The 12,500-nt window shown below is 50.5% G+C and overlaps 1 protein-coding gene across 1 annotated transcript in view; it reads right to left on the reverse strand.

The window, feature by feature from the left end:
- The window catches only part of LOC121834434, a 7,460-nt gene extending 1,890 nt beyond the window's left edge, over window positions 1–5,570 (reverse strand). The window contains exon 1 of the mRNA XM_042288121.1: window positions 3,984–5,570. Coding sequence (XP_042144055.1) covers window positions 3,984–4,626 — 643 coding nt within the window. The 5' untranslated portion in view covers window positions 4,627–5,570. The remainder of the gene's footprint in view (window positions 1–3,983) is intronic.
- Window positions 5,571–12,500: the final 6,930 nt, after the last annotated feature.

A 12,500-nucleotide genomic window follows, 5' to 3' on the forward strand; every position in this document is an offset into this window, starting at 1 on the left:
TGTCTGGTATATCGTATATACTAGGGATCCATGTACTCAATTCGGAGTTTTGCCCCTCCTCTTTCCATCGCTGATCTCATTCTTTAAAGAGTTGAATTTTGATTTCTTTTTTGACATAGTTTTTTCCCATGGGTAACGCTACCGGTTCTCCATGAGTTCGCGCTTTATTTGCTAGTTTATCTGCCAATTCGTTTCCCTCCACCCCAGTGTGGCCTTTCACATGCATTAGATTTATACTATGCATTGTTCGAATTGTTTTAATGGTATTTTTTATGAGTTGAATTATTGGATGGTTATTGTGGGGGTTAGCTAGGGCCTGCAGTGTGGATAAGCTATCCGTGAATAGGTTAAAGGTTGTACTGTTTTTAAAAGTTGATATGTATTCCAGACTTTTCAGAATTGCAATCATTTCGGCATCATATATTGTTGCGTGCTTTTCTAATTTGTACATTGCTTTCTTATTTGATTTTTCCGATTCATCTAGTATTATAAATGCTGCTCCTACCGTCTGGTTACAGACAGATCCATCTGTGAAGATGTTAAGCTGAGCAGTGCTAGGCGCTTTTTTAAAAAATGATACAGCTGTTTTTTCTGCTGGGTGCGTATCCCAGGGATCTAACAGTTTTTGGATTTTTTCCGTCTCCCAGGTCGTCCCAAGTATAGTGTGGTCACTGTTTCTCTGAAACAAGTGAAATGACGCGGCTTCTCTATCGAGTGTTAGTGCTATTGGCATAATGTTTGAGAGAATATTAAGGTTGATATTGCTAACGGTGCGGTATGCTTTAGTTATTTTCAAAAGCGGCGTTCTTTGTACTGACTGTAGCTTTCTGGCCAAGTGCGAATTGTTTGTATTTTTCCACCATACGGGGGCGGCGTACGTAATTGCTCGTTCTATTCCTCTGATATAAATGTCTCTGAATTGTGTCCCCTTGATGCCCCAGTTGACCCCGGAAAACATGCCGAGGGCTTGGGTGCTTTGAGTTATTTTAGATTTTAGATATTCTGCATGTGCCGTGAATGTCAGTTTTGAGTCGAAAACGACCCTGAGGATTTTTAATGAATTTACATGAGTGAGGTTGCGACCTCCCAATTTAATGGTTGGTACTCGTTTTTTATACCGATCTCCAATATCAAGAACTTCGCACTTGGCCGGGTTAAAGCTTAGCCTTTTTTCATCTCCCCATTCTTTAATGAGGTTTAGCGCCCGGTTTGCATTGTCCTCCAGTTCTTTCCGTGATTTTCCCGTCACTATTAGGGTTACGTCGTCAGCGAATGCCTGAATCGTTATATTGTTTTCGAATCTTTGTTGAAGAAGATCCGCAATAACAACATTGAAAAGAAGTGGACTGAGGGGTGAACCTTGCGGACACCCCTTTACTGAGCCGATAGTAATTTTTTCGCTTTTTGTTAAGTAGGACATTTTGCGGTTTGTCAAAAAGTCTCGAACCAAATTGAAGAGATTTCTGGGGCAGTTGTTTTCTCTTACTTTGTTAATTACTACTGGGGCCCAGAGCGAGTTGAAGGCTCCCTTGATGTCCAGAGACACCAAGATTGCCCCCTTCCCCTCCCTCTTGACGTCCTCCAGCTTAGTTTTAATTTTGTATAACGCGCTTACTGCAGACTTTCTGTGGGTAAAGCCAAATTGGTTTTCATGAAGTAGTTTTTTAGAGTGTAAGAAATGGTACAGCCTATTGTTAATTAATTTTTCTAATACTTTACCAAAGATGGAGTTCAGACAGATCGGTCTATATCCGGAGGGACTGTCAACCCTATCTGTCTTTTTGAGTAGTATTATTTTTCCTTCTTTCCATTCAGCGGGGAAATAACCAAATTCCAGACACGCGTTGAAAATTTTAAGAAAGAGTTCTTTAAAGTTGTTGTAGATTGTTCTCAGAAAAAAGGTTTTGATATTATCAATTCCTGGTGCAGTTGTTAATTTCAATTTAGCCAAAACAGCATCTACCTCTGCTAAAGTGAATGGTATGTCATTGATTGTATTGATATCTTCGAGTGACATGAGACGCACGTTGGTCTCATGTGCCGAGTCGCTGTTTGGGTCATCTTCCTCGAATAGCGTTGTTAGGATAAAACGTACTGTCTCTGCCAGACTTTTCGTCCGAACTCCATCTGGTAACACGAGAGGACAAAGCACTACCGGGCGTTTAAGTTTGTTAAGTGCTATCTTATATGGGAGGGTAAAAACATTATTGCCGTGGATGACACCGCAGAACTCTTTAAAAGAGCTCTGCTTTGCATCCTTTATGTTGCTTTTATAATCTTTGTGCGCTTCATAATAGGATTTCTTAAAGTGATCTCTATTGTTATTTTTGCAATTTTGATATCTGCGCCGAAGCGCCCGAATTTTTTTACGTTCGATAGAAAGTTGTGGGGTCCACCATTTAACTTCATTTGCTCGATAGGTAACTACCTTGGAATATATTTCCGTAAGTTCTTCAATTTTGTCATAAAATGTTCTAATTACATGCTCTAAATGATTTTTGGAAACGAGAGGTCTGCTTGACATGTCCCTAAGCCAGCGGTCTTTTATTAATTTGTCTATAACCTTTATCTCGCCTGTTTTTGTTAGTCTTTTGACTGGGCACCTGTTTCCAAAAGCTGTAATTTTGATGTAGCTGTGGTCGCTGCCTGAAGGAGTGTCCAAAACCTCCCAATCCGAAATGTGTCCTAATGTGTGTCCATTTACAATAGTTAGATCAATCCAACTTTCGCCGTTTGGTGAGGCGAAAGTTGGGGACGAGTTTCTGTCATTGGTCCACACTAATTCTAAGCTTATAAAAAGGTCTGCTAATTCCTCTCCTCTCTGGTCTAATCTCTGTCCCCCCCAGCTGGGGTTTTTTGCGTTAAAGTCTCCTAATAATATATGTTTTTCTGATTTGTGCTGTTCTACAACTTCGGTGATTATTTGCAGCCAAGGTGTTATGTCGTCATCAGGTGGTATATAAACGTTTGCTAGCACAAACGTTTCGTTTTCTGTGTTACAGCGGACCACTAGCAGATCTCTGGCTACGGTAATAGGAAATGCATCGCAAAAGTTATCGTGAATTACCATTGCGACTCTGGGTTTTGTTTCGAATGCTATGACATTATCTTTAATGCTGAATCCCACAACCTTGTTTTTAAGATAATAAGGTTCCTGAATGCCGGTGATGCGTTGTTTAATTTCCATAGTATCTATCTTAAGTTGGTCTATAGCTCTTATACAGTGATTTTCGTTAAACTGCAGGATATCTAGTCTGCTATCCGAGCTGGTCATAGTTAGTGTTTTAAGTTAATGTATGTTCAGCTCAAAAGCGGGAAAAGATAACTATTGAATTAGAGCTATGTACCTATGAATGCTTGGTAAAGGGGCTTTTAGTAGGCTAAATATCGTCGAGCCTGCTGCTCCTTCTCAAGCAGGGCCCTGCATGCCCTCGAACCAAACGAGTGTTCGACGTGAAATCTCGTCTTGAACTTCTCGTTGCTCCGAACGCATGCACGGCACCGCTTCTCAATTGCCCTGCAGTTGGCCCCGGGGTGGTCGCCGGAACACTCAGTGCAGGCCGAGGACTGGTCTTTGCACACTTTAGCTGTGTGGCCATAAGTGCAACACTTCGTGCAGCGCCGGACGCCAAGGTTCTCATAAACGGGGCAGGACGTCCATCCGAGATACACCCTCCTCTTTTGGAGGAGGATGTCCCTCGTCTGGGGCCCAACCTCCAGAATATGGACCATGGTGCCCGATGCTGCCCGAAATGAGGCCACGACCTTGTTCTGGTCTTCGGTTGGGAGGTCGTTCATTGAGGTTAGGGTCTCAACTAGGTCCGCAGCTTCCACCCCTGGGTCAACCCCCACAATCTTGACCTGTGGGGCCCTTTTTTCTGAGCGCCTAGTTGTAAGCTTCAACGCGGTTCCCGCGTTGGCCTTAATGGCCTCCGCGAGGCGGTCTAGTCCGGCCGCGTTGTGACCGAGCACAATAGCCCCACCTCGCACTTGCTTGATCTCGACGCAGCCGAGTCCGAGGTCCGCGGGCTGGAAGGTAGTACGCAGCAGGCGGGAGATCCCTGCGTAGGGCTCCACCCCAGCTGCTGGCTTGGTTGCAGGGTAGATCAAAAGGCTCTCCCTGGGGGCTGAGGGTGGTGTTGTTGGCTTGGGGGCCTCGGGTGATGCCCCCCCCCCCTGCTGCTGGCCGGCGGGGCTCGGGCTCGAAGTCGCCGGGTTCTGCTGGAGAACCTGCGAGAAGGTGCGCTGCAGGGCGGCAACACTCTCCGGCGTGGGGGACGGGGCTGCGGGGGCTGGGGCCCTCTCCCTCTCTTCCTTGTACGCTTCCATCTTTGCCGCAAGTGTTGTGTTCTGGTTGATTAGGTCTAGGGCAAAACCAAACAGACGGTCGTATGCAGCGTGCAGGTTGGCCACGTGAGTCTTACTGGTTTTAGTGCCCACCGCTGGGATTGCCTCACTTATGTCATGGTACATGTCTACCAGAGTTGCGGAGTTCGGGTTAAGTTTAAATTTCATGTTTTTTGCCTGCGCGGCGAGCGTCTCTTGGGTCGGAGGCGAATCCCCGTTGCCCTTCTCAGTTACCTCCTCCCCCGGGGGGGAGGCATCGCCAGTAGTGCTGCCCGGCATCTGAGCGTCTCAGATGACGGACAGGCTTGCAAAAGAAACGCCCAAACGCAAAAATGAAAACCAAACCCAAAGCCCAGCCGAATAGCAGTACCAAAATCCCCAGCTACTCTTCGCGACGAAAGAAAAGAGAGTCTTATGTGCCAAAAATGGCGCGGACAAAATCACAAAGGGACACCCCTAAAAATAATAGAAAATGGCCTAAAATGGGAAAAAAAACCAAACAAACGTATTCTCGCGACCGCGCTACAGCAACGAGTGCCGACCTTAGCCCTGCACCGCCATTAGTGTTAAGAAAAAAAAAATACTACATAGCGTTTTCGGTCGGAAGAAAAAAGGCGGGAAAAGTGCGCTTGAACAAAAAGCCTATAAATCAGCAAAAAACTGAAATACACAGACTGCACCACCTGGAAAGGGTGGTGCTAGGCTTTTAGTTACACAAGGGACCTAGCTTACCTGTCCAGCTAAGCGGAAAAACCCCCCGAAAAGAAATAAAGAGAAGTTAGCCTGCGTAGTTCAGGCTTCCTTTGTTTGCCCCCTGGCCTAGCAACCCACCACTTCGAAACTCAAAGTAGCAGTAAAAATAAAAGTTTTGGCTCTACAAAAGAAACAAACACACGCTCGTGTTCGCGCAAACGCGAGGAACACGGGCGTTAGATTTATACGTACGGGCGAGCGCTCAAACTCTGAGTTTGGACGCAAAATCAAGTGGCAACCATCTTGATTTTTCCCGCTGGGCCTAGCTCACACAAAAATGCTCAGAAATCAAAGAAAATTAACTTTAGAAAAACAAAAACACCTGGAAACTAATCGCTAGAGCTTTATACACTAATACCTAAAAGAATATACTTCCAGCTAGCCTGGAAATATAAAAATTATACTTAGCTTGGGGAGCTCATTCGATGCACGTCTTGCCCCCTCGGCGCCTAGGGAAGATCAGTAGATAGGGACAGTGGGAATCTCGTTAATCCATTCATGCGCGTCACTAATTAGATAACGAGGCATTTGGCTATTTTTTTTTGTACTCCAGAGCACCAGGGACCGCAGGGCAGAGGAGGCCAAACAGCCCCTGGCCTAGGAGCAATTTGCTGTAGGTACCAGAAATTCTGGACCAACCCCTCCCACCAAAAAAAAAAAAAAATAAAAGATATAAAAAATAAATAAACTAAAAATACTTAAAAAAAATATTAAAGGAAGTAATCACTCAACCTCCAAAAAAAAAAATAAAAAAAAGGGTGGAAGTCCTAGGTCTTAAAGGACTTGGAGGGCGCAAAGAGCTACTGGCTCACCCCGCTCTTTCTCAGAGCTCTGGGGATGCCCTTCGGCCGCCCAACGCCCTGGAATACACTTATCCTCTTTACGATGGTAGGGAAGAGGGACCCTTTAATGTCCTATTCTGGGACAACAGGCCCTGGGACGGCCATTATCTGCGGATCATCGCCCGTGTCACCACGGTGGTCATCTTTTGGTGAACACGGAAACACCGAACCCCCCCTGAAGCGCGCGCACGGTCATCAACTTGACGTCGTAGCGCCCAAGCCCAAGATCATGCAACGCTGCCACACTATCCTTTGCCCAAACCCCGCGGTAACTCACTGTGGCACTGGTCACCACGGGGGTGTCGGAGGGCCCAACCCGTATCTGATTCCACAAGTCGGGAAAACTATACTTTGCCACTTTGTGGCGATGTGCTTCATGTAAGGGCAACCTAGTGCCCACTACTTGGGCATCAACAATAACTGACTGGCCCTCCCTTTTGAGGACCAGATCGGGCTCAACCGTGCCCCTATTCGTCTCAATTCTCGGCTCAACAGCCACGTCCCATTCAAGCTCTTCCAACCTTTTCGCCAAGTACGCCACCAAACCATCATGACGCTGCAACCTCGTACTGTGCGTCCTATGGCACGCCTGCAGTAGGTGCCCCAAAGATTCCGGGGCTAAACAGCCCGCTCTACAGCTCTTTGAGGCGCCACCTTGGCCTCTCTTAGTACGAGTAAGGTTCGGGAATGCATTAATTCTTAACTTCACCAGATCTATGAACTGCTTGCCTGATAACAGGCGCGTTCCGTCACGCACCCATGCTTGGGCGTAGGGTGCATCTCTACAATTTTTTAACGCAGCCCCGTCCACACTATGATGGAGCAGCTCAGTCCAGAAGGCGGACACTGCTTTTTTCGTAAAGAGTTCTTTGCCACGATACCTCGCGGCTGCTTTCGCTCTTTGCGTGAGACTCTTCAGAAGCCTGGTCTTCAAGGCCGCTCTACAGGCGGGATGGCTAGACTGGGACAGCTTCTCCAGCCTCCGTATCTGCATACCTGGTATGGCCGTCCTCAATGAGGGGACGCCCAATCCACCCTCGGACACGTCAGCATGAAAATACGCCATCGGCGCATCATGCGGCAACGCCAGCCACCTTCTCATTGAGGCTCTGATCATTTTATCCAGTCGCAGAAGAAGCTTCTGCGACCAAGGCCCCAGGACCAACCTATGCAAAAGACGTGGGATAAGGTAAAACCTCAAGATCACAAGCCTCTGTTGAGGCTTTAACGGGGCCTTTGAGACCTTACACAGGAGCTCAGCCAGCTCTCTCTCTAGCGGCATGGCACTTCTACCCATTGCCAAAAATTGGAGGCCCAAGTACCTCCACACCGTGGCAGTGTCACTTGTTGGTAAGGCAATGCCACCTACGGTAAAAATTTTTGAGGTGTCCACCTTCACCTTCTTATCCTTCGATGGCACAAGAGCCAAGGTAAAGGACTTTGTTACATTTATCTGTAGTCCTCGTGGGACGAGAAAGCTCATCAAGCTATCAAGCCTTTCTTGTAAGCCCTGTGGCGTCGTGGCCATAATAAGGAGATCATCGGCGAACGCCATCGCCGAAACCCTGAGGTCCCCACTTACAAAGGTAATTCTCTCGTCGAGGCCCTGAAGCCATTCATTCAATACCAAATTGAACAACAGTGGCGACAAGGGATCACCCTGACGGACGCCCGCCGTTGGCTGTACCAGCATTTCCGAGTTCTGGAAATGCAACACCGTATTCGATGAACGATATAGGTGTTCCAGGTAGCCGAGGAAGCCCTCGGACAGACCCGCCAACCTTGCCCCCCTCAAGATTGCCTCCGTAGACACACGATCGAAGGCCTTCGCAAGATCTACACTTGCAAGGTACAGTGGACGAAACCTCGTCTTCGCCTCATCCAGTACGGCTGAGAGAATAGAGATGTTTTCTCCACAGCCGTCTACGGGAATAAACGCCCGTTGTCGAAAATCGAAGTCTACAGACTCCATCAGTCTATGCGCCAATATTTTATGATAGAGGCGCAACAACACTGACGCCATTGTTATCGGCCTGAAGTCCGAGTATGCCGATGCCTGCGGCTTCTTTGGCAAAAATACAGTCCTTGCACCTTGAAGGCAGACTGGTACCTTTCTTGTTAAATTCAGCAAATTTAGGAGTACACGAAGAATGGGCATGGGAACTGCACGAAGTTTCCTTGAGGTAAGACCGTCTGGCCCGGGGGCCGAGTTCAACGGTGGAAAAGCATTCTTTATGTCCTGGGCCGTGATCAGGAACAAGATATCAATTGTTTCCGACGGCGGATTAAAGCTCCCAGGAACCCTGGGCAACGGCTCCTCACCGGCCATTACAGCCCTCCACCTTTCCAGAAACTCCACCGGGTCTCTCACCCCAGTGTCCTGGTCGCCATCAAGGACCTTCCTCGCACACTCTGACCTCTTCTTTTTGAAGAGCTGCTGCATTTCTGCATATTCCCGTTTCTTTTTCTTCCTCCTACTTTCACGGCCTGCCGGCACATGTCGCTTCGGCCTTCTAGCCGGTCTCTCATTAACACAAAAGACTTCCCTGATGTAATTGTTCAGGGCAGCACCCACCTCAACTCCTTTGGTCGCTAGTTTAGCAACATCCCATAGCTTATACGCTTGGTGCGACTGAGGAGGTGGGCGATTCACTAGTGAATTTATTTCAGTGATGATCCTGGCTCCGGTATCTGGTCGTAGGAGCCGCGCACTTCCCCCTTCCAGAGGCCCATCTGGACCTCCATCATCCGTCGTATCCGAATCGGATTGTGTGGTGCTCGCACCACCAGCTACATGAGTAGTTGTAGTATGCCCAACACTGGGTACAACCCGCGCACGTGACCGAAGTTCCATACGTGGTGCAGCCACTGCAGGCACCCTTTCAACCTCAACTCCAGGAGGGTCCCCTGTAGAGGAAATGTCATCATCTGAGTCTCCTCTGTCGTTCTGAGGAGATGCACTAGCCACCCCCCTGCCGGAGTCCGCCTGTATAACTTCACGGACTAAACTCCTGTAGTCTTCACGCCTCCTATGCGATTTAATCGCTTCAAGGGTGCGACCTGCGGCAACACTATCTCGCAGTTGTTGGTTCATATTTGCCAATTTACCAGCTTGAGTAAGCTGTGCCTCCCTCTTGGCCATCAAGAACTGCTCTTCTTTACTCCACCGAGCCTTCACTCTGGTGACGTCTATTTCAACATTGTATTCACTGAAGTGCTTAGCCCGTCTGTGCAGGCTCACTCCAATCTTGGTGGAAAACTCACGGGAACATTCGGGGCAAAAATACCCCGTCGGGTTGCTGCACTCAACCACCTTAGCGGAGACAACCCCCAGATTCTGTGCCAAGGGGTCGGCACCTGCACCCCTCAACGGGCTCAGTCTCACACCCTCCGCAACATCACTTGCAGCATTATCTGGAGTTCCAACCGTGTGAGATGACGTCCCCTCCTCACCATATCCTTGGTCTGTGGCCCGAGGGCCAGTCAGTCGCCTAGACCTTACTCCATCCCCTATCATTGGGTGGAGAGGCAGTGACCGCAAGAGACCCGAGGGACTGGTCGGCCGACCAATCCCCACGGGCCCCACCGGGCACACTACCATAGGAGGCTGCATAAAGTCAACAGTTATGTCAGCAGCATATTCGCTGACCCCTGTATCCTGCAGTATGGGAACCTCTGCTCCCTGTACCCCAACACCTTCGACACCTCTACCCTCCTCCAACGGGGGGATGGAAATAACAGAGGAGCCCGCGGCTACCTCCAGGATGTCCTGACAACACCCCTTCTGTCTCATGCCCTTCGCATTAGGGCTACCAGTTCTATTCTTGGCCCATATCATTGGGGCCACCCGCTACATCTTGGAGGCACCCGCCTCATTTCCTGCCCTTCTCCTCAGGGCAGCCTGCTCCGGTATCTGATCGCTGGAGCATTTCACAGGCGCTACGATGCCAGATGTTTCATCGGACATCCCTCCACTACCAATATCACGCTCTGAGGCCCGTAGGCCTACAGGTCGCTTGGACCTTGCTCCCACCCCTATCATTGGGTGCAGAGTCTGTGACCACAGATGACCTGGGGTACTGGGCAGCCCAGCGCCCACAGTCCCCCCGAGGCTCATTTCCACAAGAGACCGTCGAGTGCCAGCACTGAAGTCCTCAACATACTCGCTGACCCTCCGAGTAAGACGCTCTGCATCGTCAATATCCTCCACCACTGGGTGGATGGAAAAAGCAGAGGAGCCCGCGGCTACCCCCACGGTCTCCTGAGCACCTTTATATATCCTGCCCTTCTCATCGGGGCCACTTTTTCTTTTTCCGGCCCCACTCATTGTGGCCACATTCTCCACATCGGAGCTAACAGTTCTATTTCTCGCCCGTCTAGTCGGGGTCGTTTGCTTAACCCCAGGGCCAACACATATTTGTCCTGCCCTTCTCCTAAGGGCTATGTGCTCCGGTATCTGGTCGCTGGAGCTTTTAACTTGGCTCCGGGTGCCCACTTTATTTATGCCCAAAGACTCAGTTCTCATGCGCACTCCTGGCAGACCAGAAGGATCGATGGGCCCATGCCCTGGGGTACCAACTCCCTTGGTGATCACCCCCTCGCCGCTCGTCAGGTGGGACAAGAGCACAACTTCGGGGCCAGACGAGTTTGTCGGCCGCCCAACTCCTGCTACCCCACCGGCATTGTCCTCACCCCGGGCAATTTGGTCCGCGCACCAGGGTACTTCTTACCGGGCATAACTCCCTTCACTGTCTGCCCCGTGGCATCCACTGCACCCGAGGCCCTCGCCGTTCTTCCACTAGCGGGCGCAGCCTCCCTAATGACGCCCTCAGGTAACTCAGCTCCTTTCCTGGCACGGAAAACTCTGGTTGAGTAACGAGCTCCGGCCTGCGCTGCATCTTCCAAGACCCCACGAGTCGTGCTGTCAGCAGAGGGAGGCCTCCCCTCCCGACGCCGGCTCCCCTCGGGACATACCAGCCTAGTGGCTTTCACTGCAGCAACATTCACCGTGTCTCGTTTCTTGGGCCTTAAAACCATCCTGTGGGCCCTCGGCTCCGTGTCAACAACGCTCGGACCAGTACCAGAGGTGACCCTTCTTCCCGGGCTTCCCTCACTCGGTAGGGCAACCAAAACACCCATTTCAGAGCTCCTCAGAGAACCCTGCTGATCATCCACAGTGATCATCAAATCACCTGACAGCTCAGACGCCGTCTTTACCGAAGTGCCCAAAAGCGAACCCAAAGCCTCTGGCGACGCAACGTACTCAAGATCAGGAGCCGAAGCCTCTGCCCCAAGGGCCACTTCTGAGACCTGGGTAGTGGTACCCCTACCCAGCCCCAGTGGGCCGACCACCGGGCACTCCGGCACCTCCTCAACTTCTCCACCATCTCCACCACTGGGTGGAACCGTCAAATCATGCTTTATTCGATACGCATGCACCCTCAAACCCCTCAAAGTGCCAAATTCTCTGCCACATATGCACTTTGGCTTGTCAGGGATTCGGCCGGTGTCTCCACTATCACCAAACCGCAAACTCTGGCCGTCCCAAGGCCTGCTACTACTCGGGGTGACAGCCACTCGGCTGCCACGAATTTTGTGTTTCCTTTTATTGGTCATGCCGAGAGATACAAAGGCAAGTGGGATGGCAACCCACATGCCCAAAGGAAGCCAGAGCACCCGTTGCAGCACAGGAAGCACAAACTCCTTGGCTGGCAGGACACACGACGTGCACGTGGGTGTTGGCACATGTCCATGCGGTAACAGCCGGCATGGACTTCTGTGTCCCAAGAGAGTCATAGTTACTCCCGCCGTTTACCCGCGCTTTGATGAATCTCTTCACGTTGACATTCAGAGCACTGGGCAGAAATCACATTGCGTCAACACCGACCAGCGGCCATTGCAATGCTTTGTTTTAATTAGACAGTCGGATTCCCCGGTCCGTGCCAGTTCTGAGTTGACTGTTTTTTGCCGGCCGAAGCATAGCACTTTGGGCACGAAGCCCTCAGACGCCGCGCAGCTGAGGCTTTCCACAGGAAGGTCCCGACGCTGGTCCGGGCTTGGCCGCGCCGCGTGAACGGCGAGCCCCGCCCAGTCCCGGTGCAGTGCCGTTCCTGCTTCAGGTCCCCAGCCCGACCGGCTCAGTCCTCAGAGCCAATCCTTATCCCAAGGTTACGGATCCGTTTTGCCGACTTCCCTTACCTACATTGGTCCATCGACTAGAGGCTGTTCACCTTGGAGACCTGCTGCGGATGTGGGTACGGTCCGGCACGAAAATCACACTCCCTCACTCGGATTTTCAAGGGCCGACGCGAGCGCACCGGACAGCGCAAGAACCGCACTGCTCTACGGAGCCACCATCCCTATCTCGGGGCGAACCCATTCCAGGGACTCGATCTCCTTACAGAGAAAAGAAAACTCTTCCCGGGGCTCGCATCGGCGTCTCCGAGCTGGTTTGCGTTACCGCACTGGGCCCCGAAGGACCAATCTCCGTGTCCGGGTTCGGGATTATTAACCCGATTCCCTTTCGGTCACTGCGGGGCTCTCTCCACTGCAAAAAAG

The sequence above is a fragment of the Ixodes scapularis genome, unplaced genomic scaffold, assembly GCF_016920785.2.
Source record: "Ixodes scapularis isolate PalLabHiFi unplaced genomic scaffold, ASM1692078v2 ptg001158l_1___fragment_3__unscaffolded, whole genome shotgun sequence".
Lineage (NCBI taxonomy): Eukaryota > Metazoa > Arthropoda > Arachnida > Ixodida > Ixodidae > Ixodes > Ixodes scapularis.